The following is a 20,792-nucleotide window of genomic DNA, read 5'->3' on the forward strand; positions in this document are numbered from 1 at the left end:
GATATATACCACCATGTCCTGCTCTAATAAGAACTTTTAGAGTATATTCCTGGTAAAACTATTACTTGTCAATACATTTTAGACTATCTTAAAGAAAATATTAAGAAGTACCTTTAAGCTGGGCAGTGGTGGCATATGCCTTAATTCCAGCACTAAGGAGGTAGAGGCAAATGAATCTTTGAGTTCCAGAATAGCCAGAGCTACTTAGAAAAGCCTCGTCTGGGAAAACAAAACAAACAAAGGTGGTGGGAGAGAAATATCTTTAAAAGTGGGGCTGGAGAGATGGCTCAGCAGGTTCAGCTCCCAGCACTCACAAGACTGAACATATCTGCAACTCCAGTTCCAGGGGAATCCAATGTCATCATCTGGCCTTCTTGGGCATTGCATACAAGCAATATACACACTTGCATGCAAAACACGAGTAAAAATAAAATAAAATTTAAAGATACCTATCTTTAAAAAAGATTCTGGGAGAGAGAGAGAGAGAGAGAGAGAGAGAGAGAGAGAGAGAAAGGAAGGAAGGAAGGAAGAAAGAAAGAAACAGAGACAGAGAGACTAATTGATTGAGATTCTGGGACCAGGAGTAATAGACGCTTACCTATGTATGCCCTTAATTTCAACACTTGGGAGGCTGAGGCAGAAGGACTGCTGCAGGCCAGACTACAAGCCCCACAGATTGCCTCCACTTTGAGGCTAGCCTAGGCTACAGTGATTAAAAAAAAAAAAAACCCAAACCAAAACAACAAACAGCTGGGGTGGGTGGGGGCAGGGGATATGAACATGTCCATAACCCTCTCATTATCAAGAAACAAACAACAAACAAAAAGAGACACTGAGCTAGGGAGGTGGTATGGTAGCAGAGCACTTGCCAAGCACGTGACAAACAGGCCCTGGAGTTATAGTCTGGGAACCACAAAACAAAAAAAAATACATAACTTGTAACATATTTTGGCTGATAAAAATAAATTATTCCCATTTATGAAAAGATATTTATATAGAAAGTACATTAATCTATCTTAGGTAGTAAACTTATTAGCATCATAATTACCATTGCTCTACGTCCTTGATTATAAGATGCTATTAGCTTTTTGATGAAAGAAGAAAGATATTTATATTAAATATATCTATCGTAAGAATAGGAGCTATAAAGATGCTCCAAGGACAAAGGCACTTGCTGCACAAGCTTGGCAGCCTGAGTGTGATCCTGGAATCCACATAAATGTACAAGTACAGAACCAACTCTATAGTGTCCTCTCACTCCACATGGGTATCATGGCATACCTGACTATCTTAACAACAACAACAATAATAATAATAAAATAATAATAGAGGCTGGTCTCAAACTCAGAAATCTGCCTGCCTCTGCCTCCCAAGTGCTGGGATTAAAGGCAAGCTCCATCACCACCTGGCTTTTTTGGTTTTTCGAGACAGGGTTTCTCTGTGTAGTCCTGGCTGTCCTGGAACTCACTTTGTAGACCAGGCTGGCCTCGAACTCAGAAATCCGCCTGCCTCTGCCTCCCAAGTGCTGGGATTAAAGACGTGTGCCACCACGCCCGGCAGAATACAGATTCTTACAAACAAAGAAGTATTTCCATAAAACTATACAAATATCCTTAGCTACTTTTTGGTGGCCATACATGTTTTTCTCTTTCAGTTCCTTTGGCGTCTCCCCTAATGTTTCGTCTTGTTTGTCTTCAGCACTGTGAGAGAAAAAGTAAGAACATTAATGAGTTCCTCGCCAGTCTAGTACATTAATGTGGCACCAGTTCACCAGCCTAGGGTAAGAGGCAATGGAAAAGCACTAAGTTCAGAAGCAGAAAATGTAGTTTATAGTTCTGGTCCCAATGTTCACTAGTCACACGCTCTCTGGCATCACTGGATCTCAATTCTTCTTTATCTCAAAGGGTGACCCCAGCTCTGAAATAAGCCAGCTGGTTTATATGACAGAGAGCAAGCTCCTTAAAAAGCCAGTGGAATACAGGAACTTTGCTGGGAGGCAGACACTGGAGCAACAGGCACAGACAGGAGGCTTCAGCAACTGTGACACAGCTTCCTGGTATAGAGAACCAAGAAAGGCCTGCACTAAGAAACTCCAGAAGAGATACTGAAAACAAATGACCCATTTCTACTTCAACCAATGCTTAAGCTTCAATTTCAATACTCATGGATATAGAATTACAAGCAGATCCCACACTAAATCTTTTCCTATGTCTTTACAAAGGGAAAAGACACACAGGCTGGTGTATGTGTCTCTCTCTATATAGCCTTAACTGTCCTGGAACTCAATCTGTAGACCAGGCTAGCCTTTAACTCAAGAGATTCGATTACTTCTGTCTCCTTAGTGCTGGGGTTAAAGGCACGTGCCACCAGTACTTGGCTTATAATTTTAATTCCTATGTCAGTAGTCTCAGAATCATCATTTCAATTTTATTTAATCATTTATTTTAAGATCAGGTTTCACTATATATCCCTTGCCTGTTCTGAAATTTGCTATGTAGACAGGTTGGCCTTAAACTTATAATGCTGGGATTAAAAGTCTATGCCACCAGGCCTGAATTTATCATTCCTGTTTTAAAGGTGTTACAGCAGAAAGGCAGAGACCTATAACCAAAGTCATATGGATAGAATGTCAAAAGCCAGGATCTCAATACAAATAATTAACTCCTTTTCACTACCTGTCAAATTCTGCTGAACAGAGCCTAATATTTTTAAGTTGCTCAAAGCTAATTTGTATAGTGGGTAATACATTTGAAGGCAAGCAATACATAAATCTAATCCCTTTCACCAATGAACATTGCTTCTGAACCTTAAAGTGAGGAAGAAAATAACAGACATACCATTGAATAGCTTGAAACTGAGGCTTGGTCAAAATCTCAGCATTCTTTCCAAATATTTCTCTTATTTGGAAATTTTCTTCAACTGAAATGATAAAGAAATATATTTTTACTTTAATCCCAGCACTTGGGAGTCAGAGGCAGGCAGATCTCTGAGTTCAAGGCCAGTCTGGTTTACATTGTGAGTTCCAGGACAACCAGAGCTACATAGTGAGACCCTGTCCCAAAAAATAAATCAATAGATGATGATGATGATGATGACGATGACGACGACAATCATCATCTGGGTTGGGCTTTAAGCAGAAGCTCGTGCTCAGAAGTTTAACAGCCTAAACTAGGTCTCTGGAAAGAACCCAACTAAAAATTGTCTTCGGGTTTCTACATGTGTGCCATGCTGTATGTGTAAACTCAATGAGAACTATATACCAACACTCAAAATACAACCAAGCGATTTACCAGCTTTTTGCATGTAACAGTTATTTCTGGAAACAAATGTTATTTTGTCTTTTCAAAGCACACTGCCTGTATTCTTGTAAATAGTCTCCAGGGGGCGCTTTTCACTTAAGATTTTAAATCCAAAGGGTTTTAGCTCAGTGGTAGAGTGCTTGAGCAAGATCCTCAACTCCAGGGATTTGGGGTAAAGATTAACTGAAGATTCCCAAAACAACAAAAAACTGTGCCTCTTAGCGATCACCACAGTTTATAGAGAGGGGAGCAGGGGGTGGGCAAAGACTGAAAGGTAGTTCAGTAACCTTCTGATCTCCAGGATCAAGGGTCTGAAGTCAGTCTTGCCCTGTTCTCTGTAAGATGCTTCTCAACTATGTAGGCAAACAGATCAGAACTCATTTCCTTCTCACGGTTAAGCTGTCCCACAGAAACAGTGGCAAATTCTGACTCCAGGTGCTCATAACTACCCAATGCCCAACAACCAGGTGGCTGGTGGGCACCAGAAGGCCCACCGTTGCCTATGGCAGACACACAAGAAGCTCTGAAACCCAACTAGTAGAGTAACATTGGGGGCTGAGATTCCTCTTCCTGTGACATTCCTTTTAAAAGGTAAACCTTGAGAAAACATAAACTAACAACCACAATTTATTACTGTTTTGACCATGAGCTATAGGCCAAGGCTATACAGAAGAAAGTCAGCGGCAGAACAGGCTGAGAACCAACAGGGATCCCATTGCACTTCTGCCACAATAGGAAGGGGTTGGTTATATATCAGAGTCCTAAGTGGGAGGAGGGGTAGAGAAAGGCTGTAAGAACAGAACAAACTAGAAGCCTTCGGGTTTTTCATACACTTTAGATGTTTGTTTAGAACTGGCCCTCATTTTCTGTTCTATCTGTCCTACCATGCCTTTACCTTACAAAAGACTCCTCCAAATCAAAGAGGCCATGTTTATGGACCAGACCCACAGGAAGTGATCATGAGTAAAGACTGCAGGAAAAGGTGGTGTCTCTAGAGTCTGGGGTCTTTTAGTATACATATCCCGAGTCCTGAGAGTGCTATTTCATCTAAAAGCCTGCAGCTTTTGCAGTACTAGGACTGAACCCAAGGACTTACCCATGCCAAGCAGATACTGCCCCATGTGCCTTGGGTATTACTTGTGTATTATCACTTACACCTGATACGTGTTCATGTGTATGCACACAGTGCACGGGCATGTGGAGGCCAGAGGTCAACTTCAACTGCTCTATCTCAGGAGCAACACCTTTTTTTGAGACAGGGTCACTCGCTGGGTTGGAGTTTGCAAAGGGGATAGGCTGGCAGGCCAGGAAGCCCCAGGCTCCATCTGTATCCATTTCCCTGGTGATGAGAGTACAAGTGGGCTACCATGCCAGGCTTTTTCACATGGGCTCTGGGAACCAAAATGAGGCTCTTGTGCTTGCATGGCAAGCACTTCATCACCTGAGCTGTATCTCCATCCAGCCTCAGCTCTAGCTTTTAACTCTGGTTTAAAAATACATGATGCATACGCCAAGAGGGCAAATTATACAGTGTTTAAAAGCATCTCTAGCAGTGCTAACATTCACTTCCCTGCCTGCTGGTCCAATGTTGCTTTCTTATGTAATGGAAAGTTCCTTATAAATAACATAGGAATCAAGGGCTGCTAGCAGGACACAGTGGCAAAGGCCTGCTATTCCAGTACTCAAAAGGCTGATGCACAAAGATCATGAGTTGAAAGTCAATGTGGGGGACCAAATAGTGAAACTTTGTCATTAAGAGAGAGGGAAAAAATTTAAAAAGAGGAGGGGTTGTAGGGAAAATGGCTCAGCAGGTAAAGACCCTTGCCGCCATGCCTGATAACCTTAATTAGGATCCCAGGACCAATGTGGTGGAAGTAGAGAATTGACTTTCTCAAGTTGTCTTCTGATATCCACATGTGTACCCCTCATGCTCATATATACATACATACATACAAACAAAAAACTGAAAGTTAACAAAAAAGAGGCGACTCTCTTAGACAAGTCTACACCCATGATTCTTTTTTTTTTTTTTTTTTTTTTTTGGTTCTTTTTTGAGACAGGGTTTTTCTGTGTAGCCCTGACTGTCCTGAAACTCACTCTGTAGACCAGGCTGGCCTCGAACTCAGAAATTCGCCTGCCTCTGCCTCCCAGGTGCTGGGATTAAAGGCGTGTGCCACAACACCCAGCAATTCATTTCTTTTTAAGAATTGTTTATTTATTTATTGTATATGAGTACACTGTAGCAGTCTTCAGACATACCAGAAGAGGGCATCAGTCCCCACTGGATGGTTGTGAACCACCATGTGGTTGCTGGGAATTGAACTCAGGACCTCTGGAAGAGCAGTCAGTGCTCTTATCCACTGAGTCATCTCTCCAGCCCTACACCTATGATTCTTAAGTATGTCTTATCTTTTGAGTCTCTCATGCTTAAGCCTGTATTAAAATAACTTTAATAAAATCCCAAATCTGCTTTCAAAGAGAAAGAAAGGACAAATGAACCAAAGATTCCCTGAGGGTATTAAGTTAAATCTGCAAAACTGGTTATTTATTGGCTTTTTAAGCTACTAAGCAAGCTGATAATTGCCAAAACATGGAATCAGCCTAGATAGCTATTAACAGATGAAGAGATAAAGAAAATATATTGTGTATACGTAATGAAGCTTTATTTTAGATGTAAAGAATGGAATTGGTTTTTGTAGGAAAATAGAATTGGAGATCATAATATAAGCAAAATACGTTAGACTTACAAAGACATACTTACAGTATATCTAATATACAGAATCTAAATTTTTTAAAAACTATGTGTTATGAAAATAGAAGGGGACTATATAGAAAAAGGGGACAACTGAGAACGCACAGGGAGAACAAGAAAGGGTGACAAGGGACTGACTACACAAAAGCAGGGTATGTGTGTGGTATGAAAATGTCACGCCGGTCATGGTGGCGCATGCCTTTAATCCCAGCACTTGGGAGGCAGAGGCAGGCGGATCTCTGAGTTCGAGGCCAGCCTGGTCTACAGAGTGAGTTCCAGGACAGCCAAGGCTACACAGAGAAACCCTGTCTCAAAAAAAAAAAAAAAAAAAAAAAAAAGAAAATCACAACAAAATCTTATTTTTACACCAATTTTAGAAGTATAAATTTTAAAAGGGAGAAAACGGCACTAAGCAAAGGAAAATGATGGTGACATTCTGGCTTCTAGGGTAAAGAAAGACCAGAAATTAAGTTGTCATTTTTGTGCTATCAAAATCAGCTTTGGGAGCTGGAGAGATGGCTCAGTGGTTAAGAGCACCAACTGCTTTTCCATAGGTCCTGAGTTCAGTTCCCAGCAACCACATGGTGGCTCTTCTGGTGTGTCTGAAGACAGCTACAGTGTACTCACATACATTAAATAAATAAACCTTTAAATAATAATAATAATAACAACAGCAATAATAATAATGATGATGATGATAATCAGCTCTATGATGTAAGAATATAAGTGTATATGCTACTCTGTATGGTTTTTCTTTTCTATTTGTGTGTGTGTGTGTGAGACTGCACATGTATATGAAGGTACACATGTGTGCATGTGAAGGTCAGAGACAGATGCTGTGCATTTTCCTCTATCCCTCAGGTTGATCAGGAATGATAACGCTGTACCTGCTATACATCTGTCAAGGGACCTACAATTTGGTACAATTTGGCACTGCTTACAAAATGTACCACAGAAATACCCAGGGGGTGTAAGACACAGTCAGGAGACTGAGGAGGAGGGGAGGGTTCATTTCATCTTATTTGTAATCTTTGTTTATGTGTATGAGTGAGTTTTGTCTGTGCACCAAGTGCATGCAGTGCCTGTAGAGGCCAGAAGAGGGGATCAGATTCCCCAGGAACGGAGATGCAGACAGTTGTAAACTGCCTTATGGGTTAAGAATGAGCAGTCAGTGCTCTTAACTGCTGAGTCATCGTTCCAGCCCCATTAAGCACTCATTCTAATGAGGTGAGGTCAGCGAGCCTTGTTTGGTTTTCTCATCTGCAAAATGAAAACCCTGAACAAGGTTATTTCTAAGGAGCCCCACCCCACCCCCGCCCCAGCTGTTAACACCTGTAATCCAACAGAACATGAAGGGAAGGGATTCCCAAAGAGATCTGCTGTGGCGCTTACCATAGCCTTGACGTTGGGCAAAAGAATCTTGGAATCTTTCAAAGTCGTCTCCTATGGGACTTGAGGTCTATAAAAGCAAAGCAAGAACAAGTGGCTTCTGAAGGCAAAGGCAAGGACCGTCCAGAAAGTTACAAGACAATTTCTTGGTATTTCTGTTTTGTTGTTCAGTGCTGGGCATCAAAAACAGGGCCTTCACTGGGAGGAGTTTGAGCATGCCTCAGTGAGAATATGGGCAACAGAAACTGAGCTTTATTTTCTTCTTCTTCTTCTTTGGGGAAGGAGGGAGTCAAAAGGAGGAAGTAGACCTGGAAGGACGGGGAAGTGAATGTGATCAGGTTTCGTGATGTGAAGAGCATGTGTGTGCGCGTGATGTTCAGTTTCTTGACCTGGCTGTTTCTGGCTTGCAATAATTTATAAGCTAAACTTTGCACTTGTTTTCTTTTTTAAATTAATTTACTTATTTTCTTTACAACCCAGTATCAGCCCTTCCTCTCCTCGGTACCCCCTCTCTCACACAAGTCCTCTCCTTATTCAACTTTCTTCTCTTTAGAGAAGAGAAGCCCCTCTCTGGATGTCATATGTCTGCTCCCCGCCCCACCACGCACATCAGGTCACCATTGTGGGGCTAGATGCACCTCTCCCACTGTGGCCAGACAAGGTGGTCCATTTAGGGGTGCAGGATCCCTGCTGTCGTTGTTGGGGGACCTGCATGAACACCAAGCTGCCCATCTGCTACATTATTTGCAGGGGCTAGGTCCAGCCTTGTTTTGTATTTCAATTCAGGGTTTCTCTGTGTAGCACTGGCTGTCCTGGAACTTGCTTTGTAGACCAAGGTAGCCTTGAACTCAAAGATCTGTCTCCCTCTACCTCTCGAGTGCTAGGATTAAAGTTGTGCACTACCACTGCCCAGCTAAATTTAGCACTTTTTGGTATGTATGTGTACATATATCTATATAAAGTTGTTTGGATTTTTCTGAGACACAATCTCTCTATGTAGTCTAGGCTAGTCTAGAATTTATTATTCTGCATCCTCAGCTTCCCAAATGCTGAGACAACAGACATATTATCAAACCTATGTCAATATTTTCTCTTTTTTATTAAAGACTTCTTAATGTTTCAGTCTGCATGTGGTTAAGAATACTCAAAGAAGTTAATAACAGAACATTGTTCTGAGTTTCCAGAAAACAGAGACAAATGGGAATTATACTTTTCATGTACCTTGGATTCTTTTAGTCAGTCAAATGCTAGAGTCAACAACTATAACCCCCTTCCTTCTCCTACTTTTTATGATAATAAGGACAGGAAACTCCTCCCTAGGCAGAGGAGGTAACTCAAGCAATGCTTGCTGCACCTGTAAGACGACCTCAGCTTCATCAGCAGAATCTGCATGGGGACTAAGGATGTGATTTAGTTAGTAGAGAGGTTGCCTAGCATTCATGAAGCTACAGTCAGATCCCCATCACTATGTAAGTCCAGCCAGAGTGGTCCATGCCTGTAGTCCCAGTACTTAGGAGGTACAGACAGAAACATCAGAAGATCAAGGTCAGCCTTATCTACACAGCAAACTTGAGTCTGCCCTGAGCTATGAGAGACCCTGTCTCAAGAAAAGCAAAAAATAAAAAACAAAAACACCGCTAGGATATAAAGTATATAAAACCAGTGTTAGAGAAGTACAAACAGGTTAGTTAGATGGCTTTCCTCAGATCTCGGTAAGAGACTCTGTCTTCGAAGAGAAGATTGGTCTCTGGTTTCCACATGCTCGTATGCACGTGCATACACACACACAAACACACACACACAATTCCTTAAAGGTTTTGGAGAGGTAAACAGATAAGTAACTATGAGTCCAATGTCTTTCATCTCATGATAAAACATCATGTACAAATAGACTCAGGCAAGTCCTCACAGACGACCAAAAAACTTTGTTTCTCATGTTTGTTCTTGAACCTTTGCTTCTAACTCTCTCTCCTGCCACTAATGCTTGCTGACTGAACTTCACCCCTTACACATCTACATGTCAAAGGAAGGGAGTCCTTTCCTCAGAAAGGATATAGGAACCAGGAAGCATGACTAAAAGCATTTTGAAAAAAAGTACAAAAAGATATGAAGTTCCTGAGAGAAATTCAGAGAAACTACATGACTTTTCATTGTCAAAAATCTTATTTTCTTTCTTTCCTTTTCTGAGACAACATATTATGTACCTCAGGCTAATTGTGAACTTACTATTACCTCATGATGATGGTACACTTCAGATCCTCTCGCCTCTACCTCACAGTGCTAGGACTACAGGGCTGCACCACTACGCCTGGTTTGTGTGGTGCTGGAAACCAAAGGGCTAGCCTTCTGCCCACTGAGCTACATCCCCAGCCCAAATCCCTATTTTTCAAATTTTAAAAAACCATTCATGAAAATACTGGTATATTGAAAACCTCTACTTGTAAGCCTTATTTTTTTACTAAAAACTATTTTAAATGAACAAAGGGGCTCACTGAATAATGCAGGCCTTATGACTTGTTTGATCCCCTGGAACCCACTGTGGAAAGAAAGAAGCAATGCCTGGAAGCATTGCTCTGGCATACTGCGACACATTTGTCCTTGTGTATGTGAAGGCAATGAAGAAATCTGCATGTGTACTTCAGTGTGTCTTGTTACTCTTCCTGTTCCTGTGATAAAATGCCCTGATCAACACTGTGGCAGGGAGGCCCTGGCAGCTGGTCATGTTCCCTCTGTAGACAAGAGGCAGAGAACAAAGGCTGTTTGTTCTCAGCTAGTTTTCTCTTTTCATGTACTCTAGGACCCCAGCCTAGGGAAAGATAGTCCTCCTTTAGGATGGGTCTTCCCACCTCAATTAACCTAAAGATAATCCCCCAGAGGACATGCATAGGGGCTAACCTTGTCTAAACAACTCCCCAACAAGTAAGCCTGGAGATCCGTATCCTAGGAGATTCTAGACTCTTTCCAGTTAGCAGTCAGCACGAACCATCACAATGTAGATGGGAACTTTACACAAAGAGCTAAGTGCACTTGTTTTTGTTTCACAGATGATGAATAAAAATCCTCATGGTTTGGCAGCTGGAGAGGTGGTTCAGCAATTAAGAGCACTTACTTCTCTTCCAGAGGTCCTGGGTTTAATTCTCAGCACCTACATGTGAGCACATGCTGCTCACAACTGGCTGTAACGAGCACCAAGGGCTCCAACACCCTCTTCTGGCCTCCTCAGTCACCAGGCACAAAATGTCTTGTACATTCACACATGCAGGCTGAGGTGGTTTAAATAAGAATGGGCCGCATGGGTTCATATATTTGACCTCTTGTTAGCCCCCTTAGGAACTATTTGAAAGGATTAGGAGTTGTGGTCTTGGTGAAAAAAAAAGTGTGTCCCTGAGGGTGGACTTTGAGGTTTCAATAGTCCACAGCCAAGCCCAGTATCTCTGTCTGCGGCTGAGCCTGTGGATCAGGATGTAGCTCTCAGATAACCTGCTTCAGCACCTCGTGTGCCACCATGCTCTCTGCCATGATGATAATGGACTAAGCCTCTGAAATGGTAAGCTAGCCCCCAATTATACGCTTTCTTTTATAAGACTTGCTGTGGTCATCATGTCTCTTCATAATGACTAAGACAAAGGCAAAACATTCATACACATAAAATAATAACTGAGAGATATACTGGTGGTCCGAAGTTTAAATTGACCTCTTATGACCTCAGAAGACTCTGATGAATTGTTCAGACTGACCTAACTAACAATGAGGGAAATAATGCTTAAATTGCTATTCACTGCAAACAAATCCTTTCACAGCCCGATGCAATGTTAATAATGGGCTTATCCAAAACTGCCAGGAGCCTAATGTTGCCCTAAGCTGGCTCTCCTTGTCTTTCTGAACACGTACCTTCCTGGTGAAGAGACAGTATAGGGAAGTTAGTACTATTTCAACATTTCCTTTGCTAAAGGGAAGGGATTAATAACCTTTCCGCTCTGAAGTCTGAGAAGAGTGGCCCTGGCCAGTTAAAGCTGAGAGCAACCTGAAACACTGGGCCTCTCAGGCGCATGGTACACTCCATGTGCTCACACTGTCTTAGACATGAGGATATTGGAGCTGTGCAGAACTTGAGAGTTCTTAAGATACCTCAGATTAAAGACAAGTGAGGGAGTCCGGTTTTTAAAACGACTGAAATCTCAAGAGTACAATATATAAGAAGTAATCAATTCTTTATGCACGTGCTATACTTGGGTCCTGATCACTATCTGGCCAGGACACTCATTTTTTTTCCAAATCAGACAGAAATTCGGTAAGACACTGCAGCTAATTTCCTTGGACATTACTTTTGCTATACTCTTCAGAAACTCCCTACACACTTAAGAGCTGTTACCTTTTGCCTCTCTTTTCACAACAAAATTCCTCAGAAACTCTTGACCTCCTCAAACCACCCCCATTCCCTGACTAGAGCTGCTCCAGGGAAGTCAATGTGTTCAATGTACAGCCCATCTTTCCAGGCCTCAGATGGCACAAAGAGTAAATGTCTTTTGTTGTTCGTGTTTCTAAGTCAATGCGACTCTGTACCATGTTCTTCAAAAGACTTCATTATTGGGCCACTGAAATGGCTCAGCTCAGCAGTAAAGGTATGTGCCACATAAGCCTGGTAAAGTGAGTTTGATCTCTAGAGCCCACACAAAAGTGAAAGTAAAAAACAGACTCCAAAATGTTGTCCCCTGGCCTTTAGACCTGAGCCATGCATGGCTCACATGCCAACACACATGCATCACCACAAGCACGATGACATTAAAAACAGACCTAGTATATCATTATAGCGTATCATTCTCAACAGTTATCTCTATCCCCCACCTCTTTAGGTTTGTGGTTTGAGGACATGGGGTGGGGTGAGACAGGGCCTAGGCTAGGCTTGAATGCTATATATATTATTTAAGCCACTATAGCCCTGTATAGTTAATATATCTAATTTGTATAGCTAACATTTTGGTGTTATAATATACAACAACTCAGGTGAATTCATCAGATCCCTGTGTGCATCTTGGTTCTGCCAGGCTGTACCACTTACGCTGTAGAACTTCTCAGTGCCCACAGATGTGTCACAGCTTGCACCTTGGTTCTGCCAGGCTGTACCACTTATGCTGTAGAACTTCTCAGTGCCCACAGATGTGTCACAGCTTGCTTGAGAGGCTTCATTATGCTCTGGCTCCTCGTGGTTTCTGGAGAATGGGTATCTAATACCTAGTGATCATGACACAATCAGACATCACATGATCATTCAGTGGTACTCATGGAGCAGGAAAAGGCAGAAGGAATATTAGACTAGAGATATAAAGAGTAGCTAAATTCTCTAAGTTTGTAGATATCGACACTGTGAATTTAGCCTGGTCCCAAAACATAGCCCTGGATCATCCAACCATTTTGACCACCCATTCAACAGAAATTCTTTTTGTTGTTGCTTTATGGGGCTTCTTTGTGTTTTTTTCTTTTGCTTGTTTGATTGTTTGTTTGTTTGAGGCAGGGTTTCTCTGTATAGCCCTGGCTGTCTGTAGACCAGGCTGGCCTCTAACTCAGAAATCTCCCTGCCTCTGCCTCTCAAGTGCTGTGAAAAAGACATGTACCACCACTTCCCAGCAAACCATGATTCTTGAATAGATTCTAAATACCAAAACAAAACAACCAAGCAATTGATTTTACTGTATCATTACTGTTCTTTGGTTGGTTTGGTTTTCTGGGACAGGATTTCATGTAACCCAGGATAACCTGGAACCTGCCATGCAGCTGAAGATAACCTGAACTTCTGAGCCTCCTGCCTCCATCTCCCAAGTGTTAAGAATATAAAGTGTATATGCTACTCTGTATGGTTTTTCTTTTCTATTTGTGTGTGTGTGTGTGTGTGACTGCACATGTATATGAAGGTACACATGTGTGCATGTGAAGGTCAGAGACAGATGCTGTGCATTTTCCTCTATCCCTCCCCACATTATCTTTTGAGACAGTCTCTCAGTGGACCTTGAATTCACAGATTTGCATGAGTTGTGTGTCCAGTGTGCTCTAGGGATCTACCTGGGGTTTCCAGGGCTAGGGTTATAGATGTTGGTAGTCACGATTAAATTTTACTTAAATGCTGGAAATCTGAACCCAAGCTTCATGCTTACAAAAGCAGGGTTTACACACTGATCCATATCCTGTAGATTCATATTCTCTCTGTGTCTCTGTCTGTCTGTCTCTCTCACAAGGTAGAGAGAAGATGCCAACTGATTTTCTGAAAATCTAAGTGTCAACTTTAGATGTCTCTTTCTTTGACTTCAGTATCTGAAAAATTATCTGATGATTTGACTGTGAACCAATTATAATGACAGTAAATGCCATATGGACTCAATAGGTTTATTTCAAGTTCAGAATGCAATGCAAAGAAAAAAAAAGCAGGCTGGATATGATAGCATAACCTGCATTACCAACACGCAGACACGCAGGTTAGCCTGGCCTACACTGAAAGGGGCTGTCTGAAAAGAAAGAAACATTCACTAGGGAATAATGGCCCACGTTTGCCCCCAGGTAAGAAAGGTCTGACTCCTTACTAGGCTTGACCTGGGGCCAGGGTCAGCACTCGGAGATTATTTTGCTTCCTTTGGACAAAGGGATCTTGTTTCAGTTATAGGGAAATTAATTTCTTCACCTTTGAACACAGGGTTCTCAGCAAAGGAGACAGGACCAAGCAAAGGGACTACACTAGAAGTGCACACATTTTGAGAGCTGGCAAGTTAGATCACCTAACCAGCTCCTCCAATGAACTTACCGGTGAAGCGCTGCAGGCCTGTCCATCTGCTGTGCTTGTTCTTGTCACAGTCCCTGTTGTCCATTTTGCCAAACTTCGTATTTCCTTTGGGCTCATCATTTTCCCTCTGGTATTCTAAAATGTGCTGCCATCCTGTGCTCTCGGGACCTCTAATTGGGGGCCGTGGCAAAGGAGTGCTCTCATTTTCAACCTTGCTCTCAAAAGGCACCCTACTCTGAGGATTCCAAGGAGGTGCTAGGAGCTGCCCAGAAACTGCTTTCTCTGCCATTTCTTTTACTGCCACTGGGCACAAGAGAAAGTAGCATTTAAAACATCACTGCAAACATTAGAGACAAGAATTTCAACCTTACAAGATAGAACACTATTTCAGCCATCTACTAACAATAGCTGTGGTGGTACACTTTCCTCGGCCTCATCTTGCCCGCTCGCCTTTAAGGGGAGGCGATGACAAAGAGCTACGCCTGACTACAGGAAATTCCCCCAATTAATAGCCCATGCTGCTCAACTCCAGTAGCAAAGCAGTAGCGAACTTACAGATGGGTCCTCTGCTGACTCCATGAGGAAAATCATAACTGAAATTCCCAGGTTATAGAAGTCACCGTTTGCCTGACCTTTCTAGACCACACTGAGCCCAAACCTTTGACTGCACACCTAGGAAGCTGTTACAGCAGAATGTTACAGAATATGTGAGAGAAACACTGCATATTTTCCATTTTAATAACGTTTATGGGGTAAGTGCACTGTGTATGTTTTACTACATGCTATACAATATACATCTATACAGATGATAAAAACTTTTCCTACAATTTTAAAAGTAGGAAAGCACTTTTCTTCTACAGTCAATCAGAAGAGCTGTGCTTTCATTCTCCAACGGTCTTGTAGAAATAAAGGGTTCGTGTGTATGAAACAGTGTTATGATCCTACTCAGTGAAGCCTGTGCTAAATTTAAGAGGCACGCCCTAGGTTCACGCCCAGAACCATAAAACAAACAAAACTGATGATAATCAAGAATTAGAGTTTTCACTCATCAGCTGAGCCTGAATGCCTATACCCATACTACTCAGGGATCATGAGGCTAAGGCCAGCTGAGCAACATAGTGAGATCCTGTCTCAAAAAAAAAAAAAAAACAACCAATAAATAAATATTAAATACTAAACCCATGACTTCATACTTACATCTCCATTTCAAGTGTGCCTCTCCATTATCCTCGTTATTTCTTGACTTAGTATCATAGATTTCAGAAGACACAGACGCCGTACTGATCCCAAGTTGTATCATTCAGGGTACAAGTGACATAGATACAAATAACATCTATTTGTTCATGTTCCTAACAGAGTTCAAAGCCCATAGCCCTCCTTCCCTACTCCTAGTCGACGCACTGACTCCGACTTACCACCAGAGAGCACCACAGCACCAGACTAAGGCCCTCCACCTGCCAGCCCTCTGAGGACTGGATGACTCAGGTCTTCAGGAGTGTCCCGAGTCAGATAAGGGTGCACGAGTTAGCTGAGTAACTCTTCACTTGGATCCCTGATTCCCTACACCTTTTCTGGCTGAGGAATGAAAAGGGTGAGGTAAAAATCTCTCTATAAGTTGTTGTTGTTATATATATATCCAACTTCTAACAATGATCCTGGGAGATCGTCAGAAGTAGAAGAAACTGACAGTGGAAATAGCTTCATCTGACAGTGTCTGCTCTTGGCTGTTGCCAAGTCTACCCTGCCCCCAATAAGACAAATCATACACATTAAAGGTTCTGCTTGGGACTTTCTATCAAAATTCTCTGGCACCAAACTGACACCGGAAGCAAGGATCTTAAGGCACAAGTACCCTGAAGAACAAAGTTTTTCTGGTTTCGGGATCCTGCTTGCTTGGTAGGACATCTGTCTTGTACTAGTGAATTTCAGTCTCTCTGAACCAAGCTTCTTCACCCGCAAATCAGAGCAGTCTCTCTTCCTCTAAATGCCCCATGATTTTATCCACTTTGTCATTTATTAAAGTAGTCCTTCAGGGATGCCTTTAATCTCAGTCCTCTGCAGGCAGACTTGGCAGATCTTGGTGAGTTCCAGCCCAGGCAGGACTATAAAGTGAACCTCTATTTCAGATTCTAACAACAATACCAGAAACAATAAATAATAACAACAACAACAACAACTCTTCAAAAGTTTGTGATCCGTGGCCCAGCTATGAACTCCTTGTTGCTCAGAACGCACTACCACCCAGCTGGACCAGAAAAGAGAGATCAGATCTGACCAACTATGAAGGATCTGTAAAATGTTCAAAGCCTGTAAAGAATTCTGCTCCTGGGAAACTATCCTGAATACTTAACCAAAAATATAGAAAAAAAAACTGGATCTTTTTTTTTTAATTTTTTTCTGTTGTTTTTTGAGACAGGGTTTTTCTGTGTAGCCCTGGCTATCTTGGAACTCACTCTGTAGTCCAGGCTGGCTTCAAACTCACAGATTCACCTGTCTCTGTCTCCCAAGTGCTGGGATCAAAGGCAGGCACCATCATGCCTAGACTGAACTTTTTTAAAGTCACTATGACCTTGCTTTCAACAGAATTTTTTTTTAAAAAAACCACAATATAAAGCTCAACAATGAGAAATTTTTCAAAATTTCAGAATAGATTTACAGAAGTTTTTAAAAAATAGCATAGCCTGTGAAGTGAAATTTATGTATTTATGCAGTTTTTTAAGAAAATCTATGTAGCCCAGGTCAGCCTCTACCTCCTAGTGCTGAGATTATAGGCATGAGTCATTATACCTTCCTTCTGCATGATTCGCCAGCACATTTATCTGTGCCCAGGGCCTGTGGAAGGCAGAAGAGGGCCTTTGGAACTGGTTACACATGGTTCTGAGCTGCCATATGGTTGCTGCTGGGAACTGAACTGCGTGAGAGCAGCCACTGAGCCATCTCCCCAGCCCTCTCTATTGTTTTTTGGTTTTTTTGTTTTGTTTTGTTTTGTTTTGTTTTGAGACAGAACAACTCTGTAGCACTGCCTGGCCTGGAACTCACGATATAGATGATGCTGACCTTAAACTGTATCTACCTCCAAAATGCTAGGATCATATGCATATGCCACATTTTTATTTACTTGGGAGGGAGTGTGGTGGTGCACACACACTGAAATGCAAAAGAGCAAGAGATAGTTCAGTGGTTAAGAATACTTGCTACTCTTGCAAAGCACCTAGGTTCAGTTCTCAGAAACAACATAGTGGCTAAAAGACCATCTTTAACTAGAGTTCTAGGGATCCCATTGGTATGCACATATATGGTACACACATCCATGCAGGCAAAACATCCACACTCATAAAAATGAATATTTTAAAAAATATAATAAATGTAGTCCAGCATTGTGGCACACACCTTTAATCCTAGTACTTGGGAGACAGAGGCAGGAGTCTGATGCTAGTCTGGTCTACAAAGTGAGTCTCAGGCCAGCCAGGGCTACATAGTAAAACCATTCTCTAAAATAATAACAACGCTGGTGAGATGGCTCCGCAGTTAAGAACACATGCTGTTTCTTCAGGAGGTCCTGAGTTCAATCCTCAGCAACTACATGGTGACTCATGACTATCTATAAAGGGATCTGATGTCGTCCTCTTCTGTTTTTTGTTTTTTTTTTTTCCCCAAGACAGGGCTTCTCTGTGTAGCCCTGGCTGTCCTGGAACTCACTCTGTAGACCAGGCTGACCTTGAATTTAGAAATCTGCCTGCCTCTGTCTCCCAAGTGCTGGGATTAAAGGCGTGTGCCACCACTGCCTGGCTTGATGTCCTCTTCTGGAATGCAGGTGAGCTTGCACTCAGAGCACGCATACATTAATTAATTAATTAACACATAAATTTAAAATAATATAATGGTAATAAAATTTTAAATTATCTAGGGCATTCCGGAAAGGTAAAATGCTTTACCACTAATATTGATAAATTCTATCTAATCTGTCATCCATTTGGCTTGTGATGTCTCCTGCAAGTTTCCACTAGAATCTGTTTCTGTGTTGTTTTTATCCATTATTCAGAATCGATGTCATTAATCAGATGATCAGTAAGTGTTCTAACCACATGAGACTATTAAGGCATATGACACAAAGAACAATAATTGTGAACTCACCTCCTGCTATTTTGGTTTGTATTTTTTTCCAAACTCTCCTTTGCTTCTTGAGTGGATGGTAATTGTTCACCTGTGTTCTGCTTCCCAGGACCACAAAGAGTTGGCAGCTTTAAAAACAAGCATGTTTCAGTGCTTTAGCTGAGGGATTATTTTGTTTTCACTCTCATACTCAATTTTCAAAATAGTTATTGCTAAGTGTGTAGAAATAACAAGACCAACTATCATTAATTCCCTTTGCATTCTTCAGACCTAATAAACTACCTGTTACCTGAAGGTTTTTACTCAAAAATGTGGAGTCTAAGAACTCAGTCCAAACAGAGTGCAAAACTGACAGGACAGAAACCAGCAGCTTGCATATGGTGGTACACATCCCTAATTCCTGCACTAGAGAAGCTGAGGCAGAGAGACAGCTGTGTGCCTGAGGCCAGCCTGGGCTACTGGACAACACAGTGAGCTCAGAGCCAACCTAGCATACATAATGAATCCGTCCCTTAAAAAACCTAAGAAGAAATAAGAAACCTAAACACTTTGCTAAACGTTTCCTTCCTATTCCAACATAAAGGCAGAGATTTTCATGGCAAGACCTCTGGACCTTGGATTACAATCTAAGTCTCGATGAAAATAATACAGACGTCCTCTAGTTCAATTTCATCACCCATAAAGAGAAAGTCATATCTACCAGTGGGATGCTGTGAAAATAAAATATATTAGAAGTTACAATACTTTGAAAATAGCAGAACTAAAAAATAATAAAAGCGTCGGGAGTGGTGGCGCACGCTACTTTAATCCCAGCACTCCGGAGGCAGAGGCAGGCGGATTTCTGAGTTCGAGGCCAGCCTAGTCTACAAAGTAAGTTCCAGGACAGCCAGGGCTATACAGAGAAACCCTGTCTCGACCCCCCCCCCAAAAAAAAGTTTGTGTCCTTCGTTCAAAAGAGAGACACCTGCTTATCCCAACTTTTACCTCATTTTAATAAACAGGTCATTATTATTTCCTAGCTTACAGCAACAAATCTGGAGCTTGAGGATGGTATCAAGACACACAAAATTGAGGGCGATTATTATAAATGAAGTATATCTTGGCCTACATAGTGAGCTCCTGGCCAGCCAGGGCTACATACCAAGACAAGTCTCAGAAAACTGAAATGTAATGGATCTGTTAGTGTTGACATCAAAAAGCCAAGGGTCCAATCACCAGCAACCACATAAACTAGGCATGGCTGTAGAATATGTGTATAATCCCAGTACTCAGGATAAGGAGGCAGAATTTGAGGCCAGTCTGGACTATAGTGAGATCTCGTCTAGAAAGTGAAAATTGGGGGCTAGAAAGGCAGCTAGCAGATAAAAACATTTGCCACCATCTCTGCCAACCTGAGTTTGATTGCGAGACTCACATGGTGAAAGGAGACAATGGATTCTTCTAAGCTGTTCTGACATCCACAAGTGTGTCATGCCATGCATAAGTATACATGCATGTGTGCACACAGGCACATGTGCATGAACACACACATGTAATTTTAAAACACCTTTAACTGAAAAAAAACTCAGAGGAATTTTTCAGGAATTTGTCAGAAAACGTTGTTTCCTGATAATTCTAGAAAGCGTAGAAAACAGTCCACAGTAGGAGTGCTGGTACAAACCTTCAATCTCAGCATTTGGAAAGCAGAGGCAGGAGATCTCTGTGAGTCTGAAGCCTGTATACACACCAAGTATTAAGGGTATACAGTGAGACCCTGTCTCAAAACTAAAAAAAAAAAAAAGAAAAGAAAAGAAAAGAAAAAAATAAAAACAGAATAGCCTAGGCCACCCTCAACTCATGATCCTCTCATATCTGCTCCCAGTGCTAGAATTCCAAGTGTGCACACCACGACACCCAGTTTCAAAATCTAATTTTCTTCTTTCTTTTTCTTTAAAATTATTTAATATATGTGAGTGCATTGTCACTGTCTTCAGATACACCAGAAGAGGGCATCGGATTCCATTCAAACCACCAAATGGCTGCTTGGAACTGAACTCAGGACCTCTGGAGGAGCAGTCAGTGCCATTAACCACTGAGCCATCTCTCTGGCCCACAAATTCTAATTTTCAATGAAAATAAGCAGAATGGTGTGTGTGTGTGTGTGTGTGTGTGTGTATGTGTATCCAGGTATAGTGAGTGGCACATACATACTATCTCAGCACTTGGGAGGCTAAGGCAGGAGGATGTTTTGTTCAAGGACAACCTGGAATATACAGAGTTCTAGGCAAGTCTCAGCTATATAGTAAGACCCTCAAAAAGACAAAATGAAAACAAAAGGCTAGAGTAGAGAGATGTGTGGGGAGGGGAGGAGGAGAGTACCAAGAGGTTGGACCTTACTTAGCAAAAGTACAGTAAGCTAATGAGCCAGGGACAGAGCTAACCTGCCCTGACTAGGAATAAACGATTGCACTGTCAGGAGAGATTTTTTTAT

General features: G+C 41.8%; 1 protein-coding gene across 3 annotated transcripts in view; it reads right to left on the minus strand.

Annotated features, from left to right (window-relative positions):
- The window catches only part of Tex14 (testis expressed 14, intercellular bridge forming factor), a 164,995-nt gene that overhangs the window by 21,988 nt on the left and 122,215 nt on the right, over window positions 1–20,792 (minus strand). For all 3 annotated transcript variants that reach the window (XM_085829697.1, XM_085829698.1, XM_021177802.2), the window contains exons 15-21: window positions 18,344–18,450; window positions 15,407–15,489; window positions 14,231–14,512; window positions 12,500–12,672; window positions 7,444–7,510; window positions 2,838–2,919; window positions 1,638–1,700 (exon numbers count right to left, since the gene is read on the minus strand). In XM_085829697.1, coding sequence (XP_085685823.1) covers window positions 1,638–1,700; window positions 2,838–2,919; window positions 7,444–7,510; window positions 12,500–12,672; window positions 14,231–14,512; window positions 15,407–15,489; window positions 18,344–18,450 — 857 coding nt within the window. The remainder of the gene's footprint in view (window positions 1–1,637; window positions 1,701–2,837; window positions 2,920–7,443; window positions 7,511–12,499; window positions 12,673–14,230; window positions 14,513–15,406; window positions 15,490–18,343; window positions 18,451–20,792) is intronic.

Source organism: Mus caroli, unplaced genomic scaffold, assembly GCF_978045245.1.
Source record: "Mus caroli unplaced genomic scaffold, Mus_caroli_1 scaffold_13, whole genome shotgun sequence".
NCBI lineage: Eukaryota > Metazoa > Chordata > Mammalia > Rodentia > Muridae > Mus > Mus caroli.